Source organism: Plasmopara halstedii, assembly GCF_900000015.1.
Source record: "Plasmopara halstedii genome assembly, contig: Scaffold_247, whole genome shotgun sequence".
NCBI lineage: Eukaryota > Oomycota > Peronosporomycetes > Peronosporales > Peronosporaceae > Plasmopara > Plasmopara halstedii.
In genome coordinates, this window is record NW_020187168.1 from 97,764 (window position 1) to 122,477 (window position 24,714).

The 24,714-nt window shown below is 44.3% G+C and overlaps 6 protein-coding genes across 6 annotated transcripts; 4 read left to right on the plus strand and 2 right to left on the minus strand.

Moving 5' to 3' along the window:
• Positions 1-151: 151 nt before the first annotated feature.
• PHALS_03995 (Guanine nucleotide-binding protein) lies at positions 152-1,354 on the plus strand (the record flags this gene model as incomplete). The annotated part of the gene is made up of 1 exon (XM_024721993.1): positions 152-1,354. One exon carries the CDS (start codon positions 152-154, stop codon positions 1,352-1,354), a length of 1,203 nt encoding a protein of 400 aa, XP_024573114.1.
• A 122-nt stretch (positions 1,355-1,476) lies between these two features.
• PHALS_03996 (rna-binding motif x-linked 2) lies at positions 1,477-2,283 on the minus strand (the record flags this gene model as incomplete). The annotated part of the gene is made up of 1 exon (XM_024721994.1): positions 1,477-2,283. One exon carries the CDS (start codon positions 2,281-2,283, stop codon positions 1,477-1,479), a length of 807 nt encoding a protein of 268 aa, XP_024573115.1.
• Positions 2,284-2,357: 74 nt separating this feature from the next.
• On the plus strand, positions 2,358-4,087 carry PHALS_03997 (hypothetical protein PPTG_13176; the record flags this gene model as incomplete). Its single annotated transcript, XM_024721995.1, has 3 exons — positions 2,358-2,683; positions 2,748-3,874; positions 3,939-4,087. The coding sequence occupies 3 exons, from the start codon at positions 2,358-2,360 to the stop codon at positions 4,085-4,087; spliced, it is 1,602 nt and encodes a 533-aa protein (XP_024573116.1).
• A 56-nt stretch (positions 4,088-4,143) lies between these two features.
• Positions 4,144-5,759, minus strand: PHALS_03998 (zinc finger family protein; the record flags this gene model as incomplete). The annotated part of the gene is made up of 5 exons (XM_024721996.1): positions 4,144-4,787; positions 4,852-4,931; positions 4,987-5,140; positions 5,213-5,461; positions 5,534-5,759. 5 exons carry the CDS (start codon positions 5,757-5,759, stop codon positions 4,144-4,146), a joined length of 1,353 nt encoding a protein of 450 aa, XP_024573117.1.
• A 776-nt stretch (positions 5,760-6,535) lies between these two features.
• Positions 6,536-13,542, plus strand: PHALS_03999 (hypothetical protein F444_12625; the record flags this gene model as incomplete). The annotated part of the gene is made up of 6 exons (XM_024721997.1): positions 6,536-6,553; positions 6,622-6,782; positions 7,080-7,113; positions 7,176-7,280; positions 7,346-7,557; positions 7,617-13,542. 6 exons carry the CDS (start codon positions 6,536-6,538, stop codon positions 13,540-13,542), a joined length of 6,456 nt encoding a protein of 2,151 aa, XP_024573118.1.
• Positions 13,543-14,267: 725 nt separating this feature from the next.
• PHALS_04000 (callose synthase 5) lies at positions 14,268-21,563 on the plus strand (the record flags this gene model as incomplete). The annotated part of the gene is made up of 1 exon (XM_024721998.1): positions 14,268-21,563. One exon carries the CDS (start codon positions 14,268-14,270, stop codon positions 21,561-21,563), a length of 7,296 nt encoding a protein of 2,431 aa, XP_024573119.1.
• Between the last annotated feature and the right edge of the window lie 3,151 nt (positions 21,564-24,714).

Sequence of the window (24,714 nt, forward strand, 5' to 3'; positions counted from 1 at the left end):
ACAGCACCGCTTATATTTTCGGACAGAGGAAGTAGTGATTTCTTTTCGTTTCCAATCTTTATTATATGATAAGTTTATATAAGAATTCTTGTATATTGTTTGCAATAAATGCTCCTAGACACAAAGTAAAGACTAGAACTCGGTATAATAGATGGAGTCGTCGTCCGACGCCACCACTGCCGATGTTTGTCAGCTGCACCCCTTCATTTACAATGATCTCATGCATCCGCAGCTTCAATTTACGGCGTCAAAGGAATTTTCCTTTACCTCTCCAAGTTGCAGCAATAATTTCACGAAAGGTGTCAAGGTCTCACCTGACGGTCTTTGTCTGCTTACAAATAGCGACGACCATGTTCTGCGTCTTTTTGAAGTGTGCAACGAGTTTGATAGCACGAGTTTATTGCAATGCAAAGAGGGAAATGCAATATATGATTTCGAATGGTATCCGTTCATGTCGTCAGCAGACCCAAACTCATGCATCTTTGTGAGTACAAGTCGAGATCAGCCTGTGCATCTATGGGACGCCTACACCGGCGAACTCCGTGCTTCTTATCGTGCGTTTGATCATATGGATGAGCTGACCAGTGCTCATAGTCTGGCCTTTAATACTACGGGCACCAAACTCTTTGCTGGTTTTGATCGAATGATCCGGTATTTCGATCTCTCACAGCCCAGTAGGGATTTTCAAGCGAGACCACTGAGCAAAACTCGACGCTCGCGTGATGGACAGCGAGGATTAATCAGTACATTGGACTTCAATCCGGATCACTCTCAAATCTATGCTGCAGGGTCGTATGCTGGCACGACTTGTGTGTACACGGAAGATAAAGGAGAAGAGCTACTTACACTACGCGACCATGGCGGTCGTGGTATCACCCAAGTGAAATTCTCGCCATGTGGGAGATTTTTGTTTACGGCTGCCCGACAAGATGCACAAATTCATTGTTGGGATATCCGTGCGTCAAACGAGATTCTTCACACATTCAATCGCGTGGCTGATACAAATTTGCGTATCGAATTCGACCTGCATTGTGGTGGCAAGTATCTTGCAACGGGAAGTCGAAGTGGTTGTGTTATGTTGTATGATGTGATGACTGGTGCACTACTGAACGAAAACATTCGGTTGCCGGATTGTGCCAATGGAGTATCATTCTTTCCAGACCCAACTAGGGCTATGCTTGCGGTGTCGAGTGGCCAAAGGCATTACGACTTACCAGAAGACATGCAAGATGAAGATGAGTCTTGGAATAAAAAGGTGGCGGCAAATGTGGTGCAAGTGTATGACTTTCAAAATCCTCAACGTCAGGAGAATCACGACACAGCTAATGACGCTCTTGCACAAGGAAAAGAATGAATGAATCACGTCTTAGTGTGGAAATAGATAGGTTAGTCGCACTTCATTTACTCTCTCAGTCAGTATCTTATAAATTTTATCAAGTCTCAGCGCTGAAGCATACTATTGGTTTCAAGATAACCTTATCGGTCACGGGTGATACCACCATAACTCTTGGCTTCTCTTTTCTCCTCCTCTTGCCATTGTGTATCATTCCCGCGCCTTGGTCGCATGGTCGATGGCTCCAATCGGCCTCTCCATCCCGTTGCACTTGGCTGTAATGATCCGTCCTCTTCTGTCTGCATGATGTCTTTTTCTTCCTTTTGCCGTTGAGCCCGCCTCCTCTTTTGCACCTCTTCAAAAATCATTTGCTGCTTCTTTTCAATCTTTTTTAATTTCTTAGCAGCTTTCTTCATCTTTTTCTCCTCTCTCTTTCTCTTTTTCTTCTCTTTATGTGTCTCTTTAACGGTTGCAAAGACATTGACTCCCTTTTCCAAATCAAATGACGATGCCAACTCTTTGCCTTCGTAAGCATGACCTGGTAAACCGCGTTGTTTTCTCACATGATCGTCGTCCTCCGAGTCACTTTCTTCTTGCAACTCCTTCGGCAGCTTGTATTTCAGCACGTGGTCTACACGCAACACACGATCGAGTAACTTAAAGCCATTCAGATTATCGACAGCCAAAATTGTGCTGCGCTGGTCTTCAAACTTGATAAAAGCAAAACCTTTAGATTTGCCCGTTTTGCCATCACGTACCAAGTGAATATCCTCAATCTCTCCAAACTGGCTCAGTACACACAACACATCGCCTTCAGACAGTTCAAATGGCAAGCCACCAACAAAAACCCATGCCGAATCCTTGTATTTTTGATGCCATGACCCTGATAGAGGCACATTAAGCTCCAATTCGCGCTCATTTAACCGCTGAATTTCTGCTACGACGTTCATTATCGTTTTTGTAATATATGATAGCACCGAAGTAATATTTGATTAATATCTTTCATTGTCGTCAGTTATTCAGAATGGAAAAATATGACAGATCTGGCAATGAAGATGAAGCTCTTTCAGCGAGTGACAGTGAATTTATGTGTCGAAACGATAACGATTCACTTTCGAATAACTTTGTGACTTCTGTATCTGCCCGTGGGATGCATACGTCAAAAGTAGTATTTCTTACTGTGAACGACGTTTACGAGATGCTTCCGGATAGTAATGGGAACGGTGGGTTAGCAGAACTTGCCACTATGATCAAAACTACAAAAGATACGTATCCAAGTAATTCATCTATAATTGTCACGCTAAACGGGGATTTTTTGTGGCGCTCGGAGCTGGATCGCAAGGACAAAGGGTGCGTACTGAACGCATTCGACCATATTCTTTCATTGAATAGGCTAACTTTTCTTTTCTGCTAGGGCTCTGATGGTAGAATTATTGAATCAAATTGGCATCGATTACATCGTGGTGGGTAATCACGAATTTGATTTTGGAGCGGAGTTTTTGCGCGACTTGATTGCTGGCGCCAAGTTCTCCTGTTTCGGGTCAAACGTCCGTTCTACCAGAGATAACAAGCTGACTGTAGGCCTTGTAGATACGTTAATTATTCCGCTGCGTAATGGATTTCGACTTGGAATGTTTGGGGTAGTGACAACAGTCACTGGCAACGATCCTTTTGCTGGGACTAATGTCGTATTTGAAGATGAAATCTTGCATGCGCGTCGATGTGTTGAGTCGCTTAAGAGCCAAGGAGCTGATGCTATTGTAGCTCTCACACACCTTAAAGCATCGCACGATGTGCAGCTCGCAACTCAGGTGCCCGGTATTAATCTCATTCTAGGTGGCCATGATCACTTTCCAATGACGTGTTCGGCTGGCGTTGGCACACTTATCCACAAGTCGGGTATGGATGCCGTGTGGCTTGGCGCAATTGAATTGACTTTGACGAGACAAAATACATTATTCGATGGTGATGATCAAGTCACAAATACTCGAGTGGATTTTCAATGGAAAATGTCTTTAAACCGTGGGTATCACGCCGATCCACATTGCTCAGCAATAATTTTGAAATACCTGAACGATGTTGAGCACGAAGAGCAGGCACAAGGAAAACTTGATGTGCTCGGAATATCTCGAACGGCTTTAGATGGACGACGTGTCACGTGTCGCACACAAGAAAGCAATCTGGGTAATCTCGTGGCTGATGCATTGCGCGAAGGACTTGGTGCTGATATTGGACTTTTAAATGCCGGATATATTAAAGGAGACATGTTGAATGTTCCTGGGCTTGCAATCACTCGAAAGTGGCTTGAAAAATGTTTACCACTTGTAAAGCCTACTGTAGTCGTCAAGCTATCCTTGTGTAAGCTAAAAGAAGCGCTTACTTACTGGTTGCGTCGATATCCTGCAATGAGCTCATCTCATCCGCACTTTTCCGGTCTTCGTGTGACCTATGACCTCACTAGAGCGGAAAGACCAAACATTACATCGATTCGGTTGTGTAAGGAGAGATACGAAGAATCTGCAGACGCGAATGGCGAATTTGGTGAGGAACAAACTGAAGCATCAATGAATGACGTGGTTACTATCGGTATGCCTTTAGTTTGCAGCTTGGACGGGTGGCAATTCTTTGCTACTGCTCCTCAATTGCGATCGGGGCCGATTGTGCGAGATCTCGTGGAAATGTTTGTCAGGCGGCGATCTCAAGTTCACTATCTTGCAAAAGAGGACCGTCTTTATGTCATTAAATCAGTCTTGATGACGCAAGGAGCTACCACCACCTCAGCTTGTGATACTGAATCGATCATTTAGCAATCACGGCGACAAATTCTTCAATCGATCTGCAAGCATTTTCACAAATCGATGATTTTTGCCATGTGTGATACACAAGATACGCTGTGCTTCTGCCAAATACGCCGCTCCTTTCGTCTTACTTTCAGCTGTTCTCATTCCCAACTGTACTTGTTGGCCATACAGATCACCCAAAGTAAACAAGTGAAGTCCCGTCATTGGATGGTTCGAATTATAGACACGTCGATAAAATTTCAGTATACGTTCTCCGTATCCAATGGCTTCCTCGAAGCTTCCCCGTTCCATATGAGCACTAAAAAGCGCTGAAAGGGTCTGCAATCGCGCAGTATTATTTCGATGAAGGAGCGTACTTTGCCGTTCTGCCAGCTGCTTCAGAGCATTAATACATTGTTGCTGTTGTGTAGCGACGTCTGTATCGATACCAACACCATTAGTGGCATCGCTGACTTCTTGAAGTGCCTGCTCAACCTCTTTTTGGCGTTGCTTTGTCCATCCATCCTGCGGAATGCCATTAATATCAGCATCGAGAAAAGCATCGAGGCTTCCAGCCTCCTGAAGCTGGAGCGTGCAGCGCGGACATCGGCAAGTAAAATGATACTTTTTTTGCAGACGCTGGTGTCTTTCGCGCCGTGGCAGCGCAACATCGACTGCATAACGGTACAGGCAATAGAATTAGTGTCATTCAAAAATGCAGCATTCAGAAAATCTTACCGTAAGTCTGTGTAATCTCCTCGCCAGACTGAATAAACTTCATTGCTCGAACTTCTAATTCAAGCGTCTTGGAATCAAATCTACATTTCGTGATCAGTACGTCACAATGAAATTGCACCACCATATCTTACGTACGTGACAACACAGTTTGGATCACAGCTATGATTAATCATTGCCGCGAGTGGGTAACAGCCGACACCAACTTCCAGTAATAAATCATCGCAAATGGAGAAATTGTTATTGCGGAACCGACTAAACATGCGCACCATTTCATCCATCGAAAACGAGTCTATACAAAGCAACAAATACGTTCATGTCAGCATACGCCACACGCCACTATACATCTACTCAGTCTACATACCATCCACTAAATTAATCTTTTGTGTTAATGCTGCTAGTAAAAGCAATTCGTGGTCGTCCATGTCTTCTTCATACCATACAAGTTCCGATGGCAGCACTCCTTCACTCATATTACACCTCAAAACGCGTCCTAAGAGAAGCACTTGTGCCACCTGATCGCTTCTTAGTCCAAGCTGCATCAACTGTGCTAGACGTTTACATTCCTTGCGATGATCCCGCACCCAGTCTGCTTGTTGGCAACTCTTAGAACCTGTAATAACAAGGAGTAGAATGTATACATATTTATTAGAAAATAATAAATTGTAGCTGATTGCCGACATACAGTAGAAAGCCGTGCGACAGCGACCACAGAAGCTAAGACGAACGTCTGAAGCGAAGCACTTGTGACAACGAGAGCTCCAAAATTCGGGCGAAAGCACAATGGCACTTGCCGAAGATTTAAGAACTAAATCACCAGCAGCCAGATTAGTTTGTGTCTCAATACGACGGCCAAAGTCCCCTGGAATGTTGTCCAGCGTGTCAAGATCGCGGTCACTCACAATGCGCATCTTTGAGACGATTAGAAATGAATGTTCGACGACTGTATACCACGAACACTTAAACGTTTCGTTTAGAAACGCTCACTGTATAGTCGGTACATACCGGTACATTGAAACACAGTGGTCGCAAAGATGCTCTTGGGTCTAGGAGGCAAGCGCTCCAGTAGTAAAGAGATACCGACGGCCGAAGCTTTAAAGGAAGTCAGTGCGACCGAAACTTACTGCCCAACATTGTGATCTCTCGTTGCTGCGAACTGTAGACTTTTGAATGAGACTTGTGCGGGAGAAATGCTTACAAAGTAATTTTGCGATGAAATGATAACGCCACACTCGATATGGTCAATATATTGACTGCATCTACGCAACGTGGCCGAGTGAAGTGCGAGAAAGAATCAGTGTACTAACCGGATCAAGATGAAGTGTTGTCGGTGACCGTTCAAGTTGAGGGTACCAAGAAGAAAATGCGACTATGGTATGTCATGCGTATCGCAAGCATGTCGGTTCGTACAGTGCTAATTCATATTTCTATGGAATTGAGTTGACCATTGGCAGCATTTAGATCATTGATCAGCTGCTTTAATCCTCGCACTACTGCGATCACCAACCTTTCGCTTCATGCGGAATTAAGTGGATTGGTGAGTTGCTAATATCGAGATTGGCTGGCAATCTAAGCTTAAGCGCTCACCATTGTTCACTGTCAAACTTAAAAGCGCTCACGATAAAATGGTTCACTATTCGAGACTCACGGTCTGCAGGGCCGCGCCTTTACATTAAATTGGAGGGTTATGTCCCACCTAAATTATGTGAACCACATTTAAATGTGCGCCACATGAAATACTTCTTCCTTACTTGACAATTCTCTGCGCTCAAGCTTCGTCCGCCCTCACAGCAGTCGGCCACGTACGCCGTCGGTCCGCGATCTGCAAAGAGTAAAATTTGCTGCAACCTGGAAAACAATCATTTTCACAGGTTCATCTCATCTCCAGAAAACTCCCGCGTCTCATCAATCTTTCTGGCCGCCGTAAAATTTAGGTACGAAATGCGTAATTTTTCAAAGGGGACATTGCCGCCCTCAGACTAGTAGACCTATCAAAGCCCTCTTTGCCCATCAAACTGGCATTTTAAGCTATTGAAAGGTCTGCTAGTGGTTTTTGGCTTTTCTTATGTAATTAAATCTACTAGGTCAGAGTAAATTACCATTGACACGGTAATTTATTTCTGACTACCGTAGTAAAGCTTTTATGCTGCTACATTCTTGTATGATAGGAAATATATCTTGCACATGGACTAAATCAACTAAATGATCTAACTTGGTTTTTACTTCTTTAGAATCGAAGCCTTGAAGGAACCTCACGGCATCGAAGTCAGAAATTGCCAATAACGATTGTGGCTGCTGAAAGCAGCACCACGATATATTTTTGCCAGCTCATGTCTGTTCCTCAGCAATCTATGCCCACTATTTCTCAATATGCATCCAAGGCGACAATAGCTGGCCGTTCTGATTCGACTCCACCACCACCTGCTAGCAACGTAGGTTATTCGTTCTTATTCTTCGCATAGTGAAGAGCTCAGCTTGAAGACTTTCATACTTACAGGCCGTTAGCTCAAATACGTCAGAGGCGTCTACTTTACAGCCGGCATTTACGACAAATTCAAGCACCACTGAATCAGTTCCAAATAATGCTGCTACATCGACAGCTTCTACGACAAGCTCTGCTGGTATCTCAGGAATTAATCTTGAGGGAGTTGCCGATTGGAGAGATAAAGATGCTGACCGAAGTGCGAGACAGCAAATTGCGCGGATCATGTATGTAATTAGCTACTACGAGTTTAAGGACTTGACTTGATGCTATCAATGTGTTGCAGTTTGACTTTGATCATGAAGAGTGCAAATCGTCCAACTTCGGCAAATTATAATCCTCGAGAAATCGCAAGAAGGCTGGAACATACGCTCTACATGGGAGCACCTTCTAAACAAGAGTATAGCGATGTACAGACGTTGAAAGCTCGATTACAGCAGGCACTAGACAATTCTCGACGGCGACAGATGCAGCAGCAGCAAGCAAGACTTCAACAGCAGCAGCTTCAAGCGTCCGGAACGTCTACAGACGCTGCCCAGCAGCAAGCCCAAGCTCAGCTTTTGCAGCAGCGGCAACTAGCAATGCTACAGCGGCAACAACAGCAACAACAGCAACAGCAGCAACAACAGCAACATCAGCAACAACAACAACAACAAATGGCTGCTGCACTGCATAACCAGAGAACAAATTTTCAGGCTGTTCCATTTCCAGGGACATCGACTTCAATTAATCAGCAGCCTTCTATCAGTCAGCCGATGCAAATGCCGATTAATATGTCACAAATTGCAGTCAAAACTCCAGATTCGATTGCTGCGGTGAGCACAGCTCCAGTCACAACTCGTGTATCCTCTTCAGTTGGACCCGCTGGAGCAAACAGCTCAATACTTGATGAGCTGGAGCGTGAAGCGGATGAGATGGCCAAGGGTTTTAGCGATCAGTCGCTGTCTATGCCGAACGTCGAGTTTCAGGCTGTTACAACGCCAACAGGGACGGGCACTGCAGCCAGTAATGCGAACTTTGCAAATTTAACACCCGCTATAGCTTCACCAACGTTGGGTGGTAGTACTGCGGCTGGACAATTCAACGCGGTTCCACTTAGCATGCCACCTGACATTGGAGTCAGTACAGCTCCTGTTTCAACGACCGGTGGGATACTGCAGCCGAATTCTTCCATGTACCACGGAATGAACCTTACAGGACCTCAGATTCAGCAGATCCAGCAGATTCAGCAAATGCAGCAAATTCGACGAATGCAGCAACTTCAGCAGCTTCAACAGGTTAACGGAAAGGTACACTTGCAAGTCGACACGTCAGTGCCAACTACACCAACATCTGCAAATAGAAATGGTAACGATATAAGTCCAGGAATGCTGCCAATGAATGAAGCATCTATTGCTCAGAAGCGGGAGGAGCTTAAACGTCGTCTTATTCAGCTTAAGCACGCGCGTACTTGTACGACAGGAGAATGCACGATCGACTATTGTAGCCGCACTAAAGCGTTGCTGTCACATGTATCGCGGTGTGCCAATGCTCAGTGTACAACACTTGGCTGCAAGTCCACTCGACAGCTCTTGTCACATTTTCGAAAGTGCCGTAACTTGCAGTGCGATGTTTGCAGTGCAATTCGACCTCCAATGAATGAGAATGAACAGCAACTGGTGCTTCGACGTCAACAGGAGCGACTATGCATGTTACGTCATGCCAGTACATGCACAGCGCTGCAATGCATTCTGCCGTATTGTGCTGGCATGAAGCTGTTGTGGAAACATATTTGCGAATGTCATCAACGTCAATGTCGAACGGACCATTGCATCTCATCGCGTTACGTGCTTTCGCACTTTAAACAATGTAACAAAATGATTTGTGAAGTTTGCGGCCCCGTTCGCAAGGCTATCAAAGTGGTGGATTCTTGTCGCGGAAATTTTAGTCAGCTCCAGCTGGCAGCAAGTCAATGCCCAGACGGTGTGCGTGGCCTGATCAAGATAATGAACACGACCACTGCTAGTGCATCAGTATCGTCATCTGCAGCGCAGGCAGTGCCTAGGAATGAGCTTGCCGGTACGGACGTCAAGATTGAAGGATCACCTATTGGTGCGCCGTTGGCGTTGGCGACCACAATCAATGCGACTGTTACGAAGGATTTAGGTGTGGGAGATGAGATGAAAAAAAAGCCTCTTAAACTTCAGACGGAAAAAGAAAAAAAGTTGCGAAGAAAGGAGCAAGCAAAAATTGCAAAGGCTCGTGCGCAGGCTAAAGCTGCAGCCGCAGCTGCGGCTGCGCTCGCAGGGCCGATTTCTGGGGCACTGACTGATACAGGTGCAATTCAACCCGTCCTGCACAATGGCCTCGTTGTTCGTGGTACTCAGGCAGATTTGCATGGCGACTATCACGTTTTGCATCAAGACATTTCTTTTCTCGATTCGATGACGGAAGGTCAATTAGATGAACACATTCGCTCGCTTCGATTCAACTTCTGCGGGCATATTTCAATCTCAGAACTCAAGAACAGACTGATGCCACTGCTTCAAAAGCTCATGGATAGCGAGTATGGGTGGACTTTTAATAATCCAGTGGATCCTGTCCAGTGGAACATTCCCGACTATTTTGATATTATCAAGTGTCCGATGGACCTCGGTACAATCAAAAAGCGATTGGAAAATGAACACTACAACAGTGTGGAAGCGTTTGCGGGGGATGTACGACTGGTATTTGAAAATTGTATCGCTTACAACAGCAGCACGAACAAATTTAATATTGCCGCGAAGCAGCTGCTTGCCTCATTTAATAGATCATTGGCGGCTTTGAAGAATCAGCTAGAAAAGCAACTGTTTAAACGCTGCGAGCAGAGACGTGAAGAAATGTGTCAATTGTGCGGCGGAGATTCGTTTAAGTTTGCGCCATGTATGCTTTTCTGTAGCGGTCCGTGTGCAGGTCGTATACGACGACATACACACTACTACAGCGATCCTCGAGGTGAGCATCATTGGTGCTCAAGTTGCTACAAGCAAATGAAAGACGGCCCGATTGACATGTCGCTCTTGCCTCAGCTGTCGAGTGCGGCCACTGAAGTGGCTCCTTCTTCTGGTTCTGTGCCGTTCGATGGTGTGCTAAAAAAGTCATCACTCGTAAAGCGAAAAAACAGTGAGGTGGCTGAAGAACCTTGGGTCGAGTGCGATTCGTGCAAATTATGGTACCATCAAATTTGTGCGCTGTTCAATGAGCGCAACCACGCCATTTCTGGTGAGCAAGAACCGTTTGTGTGTCCAATTTGTGTGAAAAAACAACGTGCTGCTGGGGTAAAACCGTCTTTAGACAATGGTCTGAAGGCGAAACGGCTTCCGATTACACGTATGGCACAGCTAATTGAAACAAGAGTCTTAGAGGCCATTGAAAAAGCAGGACAGGATGAGGCCATGCGCATGGGCAGTATGGGCAATTCAGATAGTATTGGTTTCTCGAACGGTGTGAAGGAATCGGCATCGGATACGCAGTACGGCATCACAATCCGCGAGGTTTTAAGCATCGATAAGCAGGTCCAAGTGAAACCACGAATGGGCAAGTTATTGGCCTTGAAGTATCAACAATCAAAAAAGTCGTTGAAACGGCCAAGAGTAGGATCTGCTGGTGATTCAAATACTGCTGCATCGGCTTTGTCCTTGCAGTTGACCTATCGTTCGCGGTGTATCTGCGTCTTCCAAGAATTGGACGGCGTTGATGTTCTCATTTTTACATTGTACGTCCAAGAATACGGCCCCGACGCCTTAGCCCCAAATGCTGGACGTGTTTACGTCTCGTACCTGGATTCAGTCAATTATTTTCAGCCAAAAAAGCTACGTACACTAATGCACCAACAGGTAATGCTCGGTTTCCTTGAGGACTGTAAGAACCGTGGCTTCCACACGTGCCATATTTGGTCTTGTCCGCCGTTGAAAGGAGACGACTATATTTTTTTCTGTAAGCCTGAGAACCAAAAGATTCCAAAGTCAGCACGACTGCGTCAATGGTATCAGAAACTGCTGCAGCAGGCCAAGCAAGATGGACTTGTTGCGAACATATCCAATCTTTATGCTGAATATTACATGAAGAAAAAAGCAGCGCACGAACTTCCGTACTTTGAAGGAGATTACTGGCCACGACTTGCAGAAGACTTGAGCAAACAGCTGGAAGAAAAAGATGGTAATCGAGCGAAATCTGGAGGAGCTCACGATGTGCTAGATGTCGGTAGCGTACCAGGTGGCAAGACGCCCAATATCGGATCAAAGATGCCCATGTCTCGATCCCCTTCGCCTGGTGAGTCCAGCAATGAGAATGGGAATAGTATGGTTGACGTCAACACCCCACTATCGAAGAAAGGAGCGACGGCGCCAAGCGTGAAGAGCGCTAGCAAGCGCAGCAAGAATAGCGCTACTACTGAACCGTCAGTGACGCGGAGTAGTGCATCAAAAGCACGTTCGAAGAAAGCAGGCAAGATGTCGCGTTGTGTGAGCAGCTCGAAGAATGTTATCAACAGTGATCCGCTCATGCAGAAGCTAAAAGGTATTTTAGAGCCTCAGAAGGATGACTTTTTTGTTGTGGATCTTTATCCCAAGTGCCACAAGTGTGCAGTGCCCATTGTGCAAGAAATATATTGGGAGCTTAAGACTGTCTCACCCCCTGCGTCAGTGACCCATTTGCTAGAGGTTGCAAAGAAGTCCCGATCGTCATCGTCAAGTTCGCGCAATTCACCTCCGCGTCACTATCATTATTATTACTGCCATCTTTGCTACGAAATGAATAAGACACAATTGCTGCATCGTGTCGAAGTGTCTGGCGTATGTGCGATGCGGGCAAAGGAGTTAGGCGAGCGCATAGCTCCGATGAATGAAAAGGCAGCTGCAGCAGAGGTTGCAGAGCTGGATCTTCAAGAGATAAAGTTTGAGACCGTTTTAAGATTTGTCGACCCGACTGAAGATGAAGAAGATACGTTTATTGAAAATTCGGAAGCAGATCATATAAAAGCAAATGATGCAGAAACTGCTGCCATAAATGACAATGCATCAACTACATCGAATCCATCGCCATCATCTGCTGAGAAAAATCAGCACGATGAGGGAAAAGGAAATGGCAATGTAAGCGAGCAAACAGATCATCAGAGAATTAAGGAAAGAAGCACTTTGCGGAGGAAGATGAAGCGTGTGATTGGTGATGATCTGGACGATGTGATCATGCCGTGTGAGATATTCGACACGCGCGAGGCTTTCTTGTTGTATTGTCAAAACAATCACTGCCAGTTCGACCAAATTCGACGCGCCAAGCACTCGTCAATGATGGTTCTTTACCATTTGTTTAACCAGGGTACCACTGGGTTTACATTCAGCTGTTCAAACTGCAAGACGACGTTGCTGAGTGGAAATCGCTGGAACTGCTCCATTTGCCCCGTATTTAATTTATGTGACCCGTGTCATACGAAGACGAAGCACGAGCATCAGCTTCATTTATTCAAAGTCGTGTCAATTCCAAGACCGGGCAACGAAGTGTCAAACGAGACAGTGAGCTCTAAGGTTAAAGGTATCGTTTCCAAAGCTGGAGGCGTTACTGGGCGTGCGATTAAACGCGAAGTAGAAAGTGTGGATCTGAAGCGGGCAAAACATGCAAAGGAAGCTGGACACCAGGCTGGAGGCTCACGAAAGCGCAAGTTACCGCATACGTCGCCCGTTGCAGCATTAGAAGTAAAGCCAGAAAAACCAGCGACCGCGTCGATGGGTTCGAGTGCAGACGCCTCGAATGGCACGTCTGTGGGAAATAATGGCAATATGGCAGACGGAAAGAAGCGACGAATCCACAATATCGATCCTCAACTCTTACTTCAGCTTGAACATGCAAGTAGCTGTACGGTGCCAAATTGCTCATTTTTCAACTGCAACCGGATGCAAGCGATGCTCAAGCACGGCTCAATCTGCGAACAAAGGCTAGCTGGTCCTTGTGTTCTGTGCAAGCGTATTATTGGTCTCTTATCCGCACATGCTCGACAGTGTACTAAGGGGTATGGAGTCTGTAAGGTTCCTCGCTGCGCAGACATTCGTCGCCATTTTCTTGCACAGGTTCAAGCACGCCGGGAGCAAGCACATCAGCTACAACAAGAAGGCAATGATGTTGCTAGTACAGACAGACTTGACACTACAAGTACAAGCCCCGATGCAAGTGAGACGGAGGGTGGACATACAACGGGATGAACAATAGTGGAAGGCAGAATAAGTCAAGTATAGAATGATTAGCATAGGTATTCGTTTTTTTTCGCACTAAATTTACGTATATTGTTTCCTAAAGCGTTAAATTTAAATCATAAAAAATCGTGTTTGAATTAAACCAAGACACTTGAATGGGATGACGTGCAATGCCAAGGTGGACGTATGAGCTACACATGATGTCATGAGTGTAGAGCCAGCTTTTCGACAAGCCATTTGAAATACCGAAAGCTCCTAAATTTTTAGATGGATACTTTTCAAGCTCAAATTAAATACGAGCCGGGTCATCATTTCTGAAAGAAGCAGCCGCGCTTTTGCTTACCATACAGACACAAAAGAAGTTGACGAGAAAAGAAAAGCCAATATTGTGTGGATAGTCTGTTGTCGGCCAATCAGACGTTCAAGAAGTGCTGGATATTCTGTGATCACTTAACCCTAAATTTTGACAAAGTGACGGAAAGTCTGTTTGATGGGTAGTTTTATATCTGAGACATGTTGAGCTACTTTCTAGTATATCAAGTGTCTAAATTTGACTTCTGATGAGCAAAAGCGTTAGACAACCTTTCTACCTTCATAATTTGTTCTTCTTATTGGCTAAATATCTCCATACTCTAATCTATATCACTTCTTGATTCTCCGCATCATTCACCCATTTGTCCTCTAAGCGTCTTCTCGAACATTTGCCTCTTTTTTCAAAGATTCCGTTGGACTTGATGGCATTTCACGCCGATGAAGGCGCTCGTACGCCCATGCGTCGCAAAGCTGAGAGCAATTATATTGATGTTGATCGTGAACAAGCGCTGCATCGTTACGAGAGTTTTCATGCTAGAACACGTGGTCCATTTGATCTATTGCAAGAAAAATTTGGGTTTCAATCGAGTAGTGTCGCAAATCAAAAGGAAAATATGGGATGTTGGATTACAAACTACCAGATGCGTGTACGTGCTGAGGCGCCGGTTGGTGTTGCTGATAATACCGACTTTGTCACTCGTATGGCCCTTGCACGTGTGCATACCAAGTTTTTTCGAAATTATATGGCCTGGTGTAAGTTCTTACGTACAGTCCCTCGTTGTTTAGACACTGCTAAAGATAATACAAACACGTCGAAGATGGAGAAAGAACTTGCGCTTTTTTTGCTATTATGGGGTGAAGCTGGGAACCTTCGTTTTATGCCCGAGTGCATTTGTTTTTTATATCACAATATGGCTGCAAAACTCGAGTATCTTGACACGTTACCAAATGTGGGTGAAGGCTCGTATCTTACAGAAGTTGTGCGTCCCGTTTACTTAGTGATTGCTCAAATGCGATTGGCTACGGCTCCTAAAGGGCAACGTCCATTTGACCATCAAGATACAACGAATTATGATGACGTGAATGAATTTTTTTGGACTCGAGAATGTCTAACATGTGACGAATTGAGTGTCGCTAAAGTTCTTTCAGTTCAAGATTCCAAGACGTTTAAAGAAAAACGTAGTGTGTTTAACCCAATTTTGGCGTTTTTTCGCTTATGGTACTTTTTAGTCATTGTCTTTCACGTAATGGTCGTGATTACATACGTCGCGTACATGGCGGAAGGTAATGATAATGGAGGTCTTGACTTTTTCTTTCGTGTGTTTACAACGAATCAAAACAAAATTCGAGCCCATGCGTTTTATACCATTTTTGTCTCAATATGTGGATTATTGTCCATGAAAACGATGATGCAAATTTGGCTCCACGGACTGCGACTTTATAAGGACTTTTGGATGGCTTTAGGTGTCTATTGCCGTTTATTGTGGCATACTGTGTTTTTTGCACTCTTTATGGCAGTTGTCTTGGCACCTGATTCCTCGGCAATTATGGGAGATTGGAGTAGTACTTTACCTGGCGGTGGTACAGCTGGATCGTACTTGTCCATGGGGTTATTGTACGGAGCAATTTATTGCATTCCTGTAGTGACTACAGCCATGATTCGTGCATTTTTTCCTGATGCCATTTGGGGTATTCGATTGGTGAATGCACTTGATGGAACAAGTCGACAATATGTTGGACGCAATACATCGCAACCGTTTAGCAATTATTTACAATATTCACTCTCGTGGTACTTGATCTTTTTTGGCAAATTTCTATTTGCACTACAATTCATGATTCGTCCATTAATGGGTCCATCGATTGAAATTTACGATATTGATGTTGAAGACGATGGTTTGTTTCAATCGGGCAATAATTTATTGTTCATTTTTGCGTTATGGGCACCCGTTTTTGTCGTGTACATGTACGATGCACAAATTTGGTTCATTTTGTACCAATCGATTGTCGGGCTGATTATGGGGAAACGCATGCAATTAGGTCATTACGTCGGATTGGCGCAGCTTAAAATTGGTATGGCAGCAGCACCAAAATTATTTGATGACAAAGTTGTGTCGCGATTGACCCAAAAACCCAATCCAGAAGCTGCTACGCCCGTGTCCAATCACGACCATGTCGGCGAACTACGTCATCGTGATGTCATTCTGCTTCGTTTTGCTATCATTTGGAATCAAGTTGTGGACAATTTCCGTCTGAATGACTTGTTAGACGATCGTGAGACTGTTATTCTCCAGTACCGAATTTTAAACAGGGGTGAAAAGATTCAAGAACCTATTTTTCTTTTGGCTGGAAAATTGGCTAAAGCTGTTGAAATTGCAAGCAAATGTAGGTCTAATAGATGGGACGTTGCAACATTAATTAAACACGTTGCGTCAGCCGATGCACTTGAAGGAATGAAAAATGGGATGGAATTATTGCGTGAAATCTTTCACCTATTACTTGGCGAAAGTGACGATGAAAATGGTGCTATAAGTGTCGTTGAGTACATTTATTCGTCTCCAAATGTTGTGAATCTGCTTGATTTTACGTATTTGCCGCAATTAGCCAATAATATTGTCGAATTGCTAGCTGTGATTTTAGATATGCCCGAAGATATCGCAACCATTGACTCTTTAAATACCACTCGCGATGAATTGCGTATGGAGTTGCATGTTCAAGTGGCTCAAGTCGTTGATCGAATGCGTGCCATTGCTCTCACTATCGAGCTTATGCTGCATGATGATGCAATAGCTCGAAAACTTCATACGTGTCGTTTTTTACAAACTACAAGGGATTTGGACTTTCAAACAATTCAACTCATTCGTCTTTACAAAGCCGATGCGAGGATGGAAACGGGATTAATTGCCGTTCATCCTCGGACCGATCGACAAGCAATTATGTCGCGATTTGCACACGAAGATTTTATTTCGAGTTGTACTCGATTATTTTTCTTATTGCAATTGGATGTAGCAAGTTCATTACCACGTTGTGAAGATGCAAAACGTCGAATGGGCTTTTTCTTGCATTCTTTAGCAATGGACATGCCACATGTACACTCTTTAGAAGCCATGCCATCTTTTTCAGTAATGACTCCATATTATTCTGAAACGGTCTTGTTTACTTTAGAAGAATTAAACAATCCAGTGCATTCAAATCCATTGTTTGCTGAATTAGAAAAGAAACAAAAAGCGAAAGGATGGACAGAATTGACGATTCTGAAATATTTGATTACGTTCCATGCTGAAGAATGGAGCAATTGTCTTGAACGGATGGGTGCGAGTTCATTAGAAGAAGCACTTGAGATTAACGCTCAAGAAGTACGTTTATGGGCATCAATGCGTGGTCAAACGTTAGCACGAACGGTGCATGGAATGATGCTATATGAAGATGCAATCCGACTTTTGCGATGGCTCGAAGTTTATTCACTTGAGTCAATGGGATTAAATGAGAAATTGGATGAAATGAATCGTATTTCTGCGTTAAAATTCTCCTACATTACGGGTTGTCAAATTTACTCGAAACAAGTTGCGAATAATGATCCAAGAGCAGCGGATATTGATTATTTGATGAAGAAGTTTCCAAGTTGGCGTGTGAGTTTTGTTGATTCGATTAAAGAGAAGATTGGCGAGAAGGAGGTTGAACGATTTGATTGTGTCTTGGTGAAATCGGAAGGGGGGGAGATTGTTGAAGTCTACCGGTATGAATTACCCGGAAATCCAATTCTTGGGGAAGGGAAACCGGAGAATCAGAATGTTGCGCTGCCATTTACACGTGGTGAGTATCTTCAAACGATTGATATGAACCAAGAACATTATCTTGAAGAATGTTTGAAAATGCCAAATTTTCTTGCTACGGCTACTAGTACAGGGGAAGAAGTGACAGTCCTTGGAATGAAAGAACACGTTTTTACTGGTCGTGCGTCGTCTTTAGCGCGATTCATGACACTCCAAGAGCTCGTATTTGTCACGCTTACACAACGTGTACTAGCAAAACCTCTTCGTTCTCGAATGCATTATGGACATCCGGATGTGTTTGAAAAATCGTTTGTTGTTACAAGCGGTGGTGTTTCCAAAGCAAGTAAAGGTATTAATCTTTCGGAAGATGTGTTTAGTGGTTACAATGTTACATTACGTGGTGGATTAGTCACCCATGTCGAATTTATGCAATGTGGTAAAGGACGTGACGTGACATTGAGTCAAATTAATGCGTTTGAAGCGAAACTTTCGAACGGTTGTGCTGAAAGTTGTTTAAGTCGAGAAGGTCATCGCTTAACGAATTCATTGGACTTTTCGCGTCTCAATTCAATGTTCTACGGACACTTTGGCTTTTATATTTGCAATGCACTTACAGTCTTTTGCGTCTACGTTTATGCGTATTCACGTCTTTATGTTGCGACGCACTCGGAAGTCGAAGTGACGGCCATTATGACGACAGATAGCTTGAATTCCTTGGCCAATGTCATGACGACCCAATATCTTCTTCAATTCGGGATGCTGACAACTTTACCACTCTTTGCAACACTCTTTGTGGAGTTTGGCTTTCAACAAGCAGCACTAAAAGTCATTGAACTCATTTCAACACTGGGTATTGTCTTTTACGTCTTTTTAACCGGAACAAAAGCGCATTTTTTTGATGTTGCACTCATTCGTGGTGGCTCCAAGTATCGTGGAACTGGTCGTGGATTTTCGATCACACGAGATCCAATGGTGAATTTCTTTAAAGAATATGGTGTTTCACACTTTCGAAAAGCAGTGGAACTAATTGGAATCATGATTCTCTTTGGTATCTACGGATCATTTGATCTTGGATCGGGGGCATTAGAAGACTTTTGTGCGACTGCAGACTTTGATTGTGATCGAAATCCAGATCTAATTCCTGCTAACGTTACGTCTCTCGCAGCTTATAGTGAAAAGTCACAAAGTTATGGCATAGCATCGTTTGCTGTATTGTTTCTCGGCGCGTGTTGGTTAATGGCGCCATTTGTCTTTAATACTGATGGCTTGGTTTTTCAAAAATCCAAATTAGATATTGCAAATTGGTTCGCGTGGATGATGCGCTCGGAACATCAAGATGAAGATAAAGAAGGAAGCAATGCATCGAAAGATGGTTGGATCGAGTGGTGGAAGTCGGACGTGGATTTAATGCTGCCATTAGGTGGCATGGGACGTCTCACGTACTGCATTCGGGAACTTCGTCATCCTCTGGCCACGTATTATGTATTTATGACTGAATTTACTTTACCATGGTTTGCTCTGTTGTTTTCAGCTATGGCCGTAACGTGGACTATTCTATGGCTTGGAAATCGTATCCATCATTGTATTTCCAAGCATCGTCAACTTAAATCTCTATCGATACAGGGAATTTTGTACATGATTTGTGTCATTGGTGGTATCTTGTTAATTCCATTAATTTTTGGCGTCATCGGTGGATGGTCAGTTCACAAATGCTTTACGTTGTCGGTATCCATTTTTCTTGGCTTGAATTCGATTGTGCAATATGCATTAGCATTCAATGGTATCTTTGGTCTTGAAGTCGCCATGTTTAGTCCCATTCTGGCCCTTGGCTTTCTCATGGACATGATTGTCGGACTTTTTCTTGTTATCCCGCTCTTTCTTTTGTCACTCTTGCCGTTCATGCGAATTCTCCAAACTCGTGCTATGTACAATGGAGGCTTTTCGAGGGCTTTGAGCTCTGGCTCAGAAGTAGCTGCATCGCTTGTGATCTTATTGGGTGTATGGGGTGGATTTATTCACGGCTTCACAACATCCTTTTTGTTCACGCTTGGCTATATCAACGATCGAAGTGACAATTTTATGAATCGCTCGTTTTACTATTTCGTGACGACGAAATTACCGAATAATGGCGTTGATATGCTACGATATATGGATGATGGGTATCTTCAGATGCTATGTGCTGGTATTAGTATTGTAGCGCTGTTCTTATCACTTTTGATCGGTCGAATTCTGGGTCGACGAGTGAATATGGTGCTTGGAAGTAGTTTAATTTTTATATCTGTTGGTTTGAACTTTATTACAAGCACATCCGTGATTTTAGTGGCGTGTGGTATGGCAGCTATGGGAGCTGCGATTATGGCGATGAATTACCTTCTTTGGAGTTATGAAATCTGCACAAAAGGTTGGCGTGGTAAGAGTGTCACGATCTTTTTAATGGGTTCGATGATTGGATGGCTGGTACATGCGCTTTTAATGGCTAATACAAACGCGACGACAATGGCAGAAGACTGGGATAATGAACCAACCGACATGTGGCGTCTTCAGCCGCTCTTTGTTTTGCCTGCGCTTATTTTAGCCTTCTTTGGAATTTTGTGGTTTGTACCAGAAAGTCCTGTGTGGTTACTAGCACACAAACAAGAGGAGCCAGCACGTGAGGTGCTAGTCCGCCTACGTCGACGACTGAATGTTATGCCAGAAGTTGAGCTCATTAAGGCTGAGTTAGCGCAGAAAACAAGACAGAATCACCTTTTATTTCGCTTATCAATTGTCTGTGCGCTTCAAGCGTTGTTCGGATTCATTATGTCACAAACTGTGCTTGTCCGTCGGACGCTTCAGGTGAATGCCAATGATAATTTAAGCGCAAATAATTATTGGCAAGTCTACTTTGCACTGTGCTGTGCTATTGGCTATGCATTTGGAAGCTTCTTAGTTGACAATGTACGTCGGAAAACGATTCTTAAGGAATTTTTGCCGTTTGTTGCGTTGATGGCGTTTACTTGTGGAGTCATTGGTGCCGTCTCGAGAGCCGACGGTGGTTTGGTCCAAGCGGTTTTATGTTTGCTCTACATTTCAGCAGGTCTCAGTCTCATGAGCGTCACGTGGCTAGCAGCCTTGGAAATGTTTCCCGCATCACGTCGACCGCTTTATTGGACACTGTCGTTGTGTGTGTATTACGCAGTCCAGATTGTTGTATTCTTTGTCAAGCCGTCGTTTGCCTTATCAAACTTTGTGCTGGCTGGCGGCTGTATTGTGCTCACGGCAGTGCTATTTCTCTTTTGTGCCAGCACAAAATTGGGCGCAATTCAGACGAAGGCTGAGAAAAGGTACCAACGATCGCTTCGCCCAGCTGTACCTGAAGTAAGTGATGCAACGAATGTAATGGAAGTAGACGATGTGCACAAACAGCAAACGCGGATCGCCCAGACGTCAGCAATGAATCGTTCAGGTATTGCAGCGAGTCAAATGAATTTGGGCATGTCTGGAATTGGATCTATGGGACCCTATTCAAGCAGTGCGTCATCACAGGCACGCCACAATGCATCGCAATTTGGTTTTAGCGGAGCGACAATTGACGAGGTGGATGAACCGATGCCTTCTAATGCTCCAGAAACCCGCGATCAATTTAGTTTCCGCCGTCTTGAAAGTGGTGAGGAGCCAAAAAATCCACGAGCCGAAAGTTATGGATTAAGCACCGGCTTGAGTCGAATTGATAGCTCGGAGACATCATCGATTGATTTATCAAACGTCACAAATGACCGTCATAACCTCATGTCGCGAATGTCATCTACATTTGACTTTGAAGCTGAATTTGAAGCTGAGCATTTAGAAGATTTGCGTCAAGGCCAAGTGAGTTATCCACGTGGTCAACCACGCTCGGTGTCATTTTTGCAGTCCCAGCGATATCCTGATGCTGATTTACTTGCTGAGACACAAGCTGCTCGATTGTAATATCTCGAGTGATTGAATATATTTTTCAGATGATTTTATGATCCTATCGATATTCGGGTTTTGTCTTGAGTTAGTTCGATGATACAATTAGCGACTTAATTTATAATCAAGAATATACGGTTCTGTTTAGATGTGATGACGAGCATCATCGTCGGGATGCGATGATGAATCAAGTAATTTCTTCTATTGGCGAGTGGTTAGTTGCCTGATAGAATCTTTGGAACGTGCTGCTAGCCTCACGTAATGCGTTCATCAGCAAATTATTATCGGAGATAGAACGCATATTTGACTAAGTATAATTTGAAAGATAACCACTGAATCTGAGCAAGTGCAAACTACAAGTTACGTAAGAGGCCTTTGTTACGGCGTCTGAGAAACGACTTTTGAAACTATCCTTTGTGCACGTCCATTAATTGTCTGAATAAAAAGGTGTCACATCGCGATTATGGATGTAGACGCAATGCCGCAGTCGAGAGATTATAAGCCTATACAAACGGCTCTGCCGCTGAAGGTGAAAGTGGAAAATGCGTTCAAAAGTAAACAAAAAACACTTCTCGGCTCAAAAGGTCGCAATTGCTGGAGCAGCAGTGATTGAGTAGATATTTCTGGATTGCCCATTCTGAATTGCCGTGCACTTTGCACACAGGATGCTTTGACTCTCGGAATACGCGTTAGAAAAGGTAGAAACACTGGGTTCGTGCACTCCAACAAGGAGCGGAAAGAAGAGCATTAAAACTTGCCTACGAGGTAGCCCGCTTTGCTAACTCAAAAGTATGTTCACTAAAAAAATTCTGTTTAGACTAATACTAATATAGAATTTACCGTCTTATAAAAAGACAGTCTTCTTTTCTGACGTGTGCGGCTGGTAGCCCACATGTTCCTCGGGCCTCTCTTTTTGAAGCTCCGTAATCTAGTAGTTATTAATATTCCGGTGCTCACAACCACACCAAGCGTATCGTGACTTTCGCTCAGTTGTACCGAAATGAGATTATACGCTTGTACGAAATGCGTAAGGTTTTTCTCATAATACTTGCCCGCTGCACCTTAGATGTAAAGCACACTTGTGCTCAGACGTGTGATGTCTTTTTTAACCTGAGCCGAGAGCTCACTTTTGTGCACCAAATGAAATAGCCCAGCGAGTCTCCTACAAAAGCGCGGTTTTCGCGACCAGTGCGCTTGAATTTCATAATCGATAAGAATACCAAGAGGTATTACGATGAATCCCAGTGACTCTCCGACTCTCCGACTCCCGACCAAACAATTCAACCAATACACAGCCTAGTCATCCACCCTAAACCTTCTCGTTTCACGAGTCTTGGACCCCGTGCCCTATCCCATCGGCGAAAAGTGTTTTGATACCCCACCACGGGACCCGCGATGATATCCAGCTCCTGTGCAGCAGACTGCACCCGACTTTAAAGACAGCTTGCTCAACTGCAAGCGCAAGCGTCACGCGGATGCTTGCCCGAATAACGGTTTTAAACGGTCACGAAGTCTCTCGCCCCAGCTAATGTAAAGCTCCTTGCTGCCTATGCGTGTGGGCCTTCCGCTCACACCCAGAGCAAAACGAGCGCGCGAACTTCGTTCCATCACTGCTATTTCAACACCCAGAGCATCACTTCCCAGGAGTATTGTCTGCGCTTGGAGCAGCAGCGAGCGGGAAATTTCTCATCCCCCATGATGGAGGTACCTTGTCTTTTTTGAGAAAACACAATTAAAAAATCTAAGAAATCTTTGTGCAGCTAGATTTGCGCATAATCGAGAAAATCACGCTGCTTCATTCGTATTATGACCTCACAAGACAGCTTCAGTGAAGGGGTGCGCGCCTTGAGCGTCGTTTTATGCTCGATTATGCATTGTTGAAAGCACGACATCCGTCGTCGAGGTGACAACCCATCACCACAAATCCTTGCTTCTTACAATCTCCGCTCGTTCCCACGATAAATTTGTACCAGCTACAGACCAAGAGTCATTCTTACCGCAGATTTGGTCGCGTCCAACAAGTAGGAAGCGCGCTGCGACGGGTGACTCAACCGCATTTCAAAAAAAATAATGACCGAGGTTGCACCAGGTCGTAATCGCCAACGCCGTCTCGCTGACGCCATCAAGGCAATCTTACCAGAGTGAATATTAAATTCCCATTTTATCTATGCTTGGGAAACACCACCAATTCATCAGGAAATAGTAACCTTCCTTGTGTACCTGGTGGTCCATCAATACTTCACGAAAATTTGACCTCCCTTTGCTCATCGAGCGGTATTGATAGCGGTCTACCCTCCTGTGACTGGCTCTTGTGAGATCTTCCGTGTGGGAAGGCACATCATCTCTCACCGAGAGTCACAACGTACGTCCGAGGCTTTGATCGAGATCTCGGGTTTGCTCTTCGAGCCTTGTCATCACACTGCATGGCTAGAGGTCGATGATTCTTCAAGCGGTTCAGACACACGTCGCTGCTATTGAGCCGTGGGTTGCTCAGCTACAGGGAGTGGTTAATACAATGAGTCATCTGCGATAACGTTACGCACCTGCGCATGACGCTCAATCTCCTCGAGAATAATGACCGATTTAGAACGAAATATAGCCGAACTGATTCCAGCAAGTCGGCTGTTATATACAGTCCCTCCTCTGCTGAGACAACAGCCAATTTGTGGCAGTTTCAAAGCCATCCAGGGCCTTACAACCATTTATGCAAGATGATGTTAAGCCTCTAGAGGAACGTGCTGCGTAGTTTCACGCAATCTCAATGGGTGCGTGAGACTCGCTCCAGCATCGCGCTTTCTTCACGCAAGTTTCGAACAATATCATCCACAATACGATTTACATATCTTGTCTAACCATCGACTTGCAAATAATCACCGTTGGATAAATTCAAACTGGTGGCGAGCATCATCAATATGTTTGCAAATATTTCGCTGCAATGCACGAGACTTTACAACGGCTATCTGTGGCGAAACACTGAGGAACAACTTGGCTCAAACGTAAATATTACCATTATTGCTGACAACACCTAGATGAGCCATCTTTCTTATAGGACCACAAAGATCACAGTGTTGAAACTCCCGAAAGCTTCGTTTAAAAAACCCAAGAGAGAAAAGTTAATATTAATGAAGTATGCCGGGATCGACAAGCTATCCATTTTGCCACCGCATGC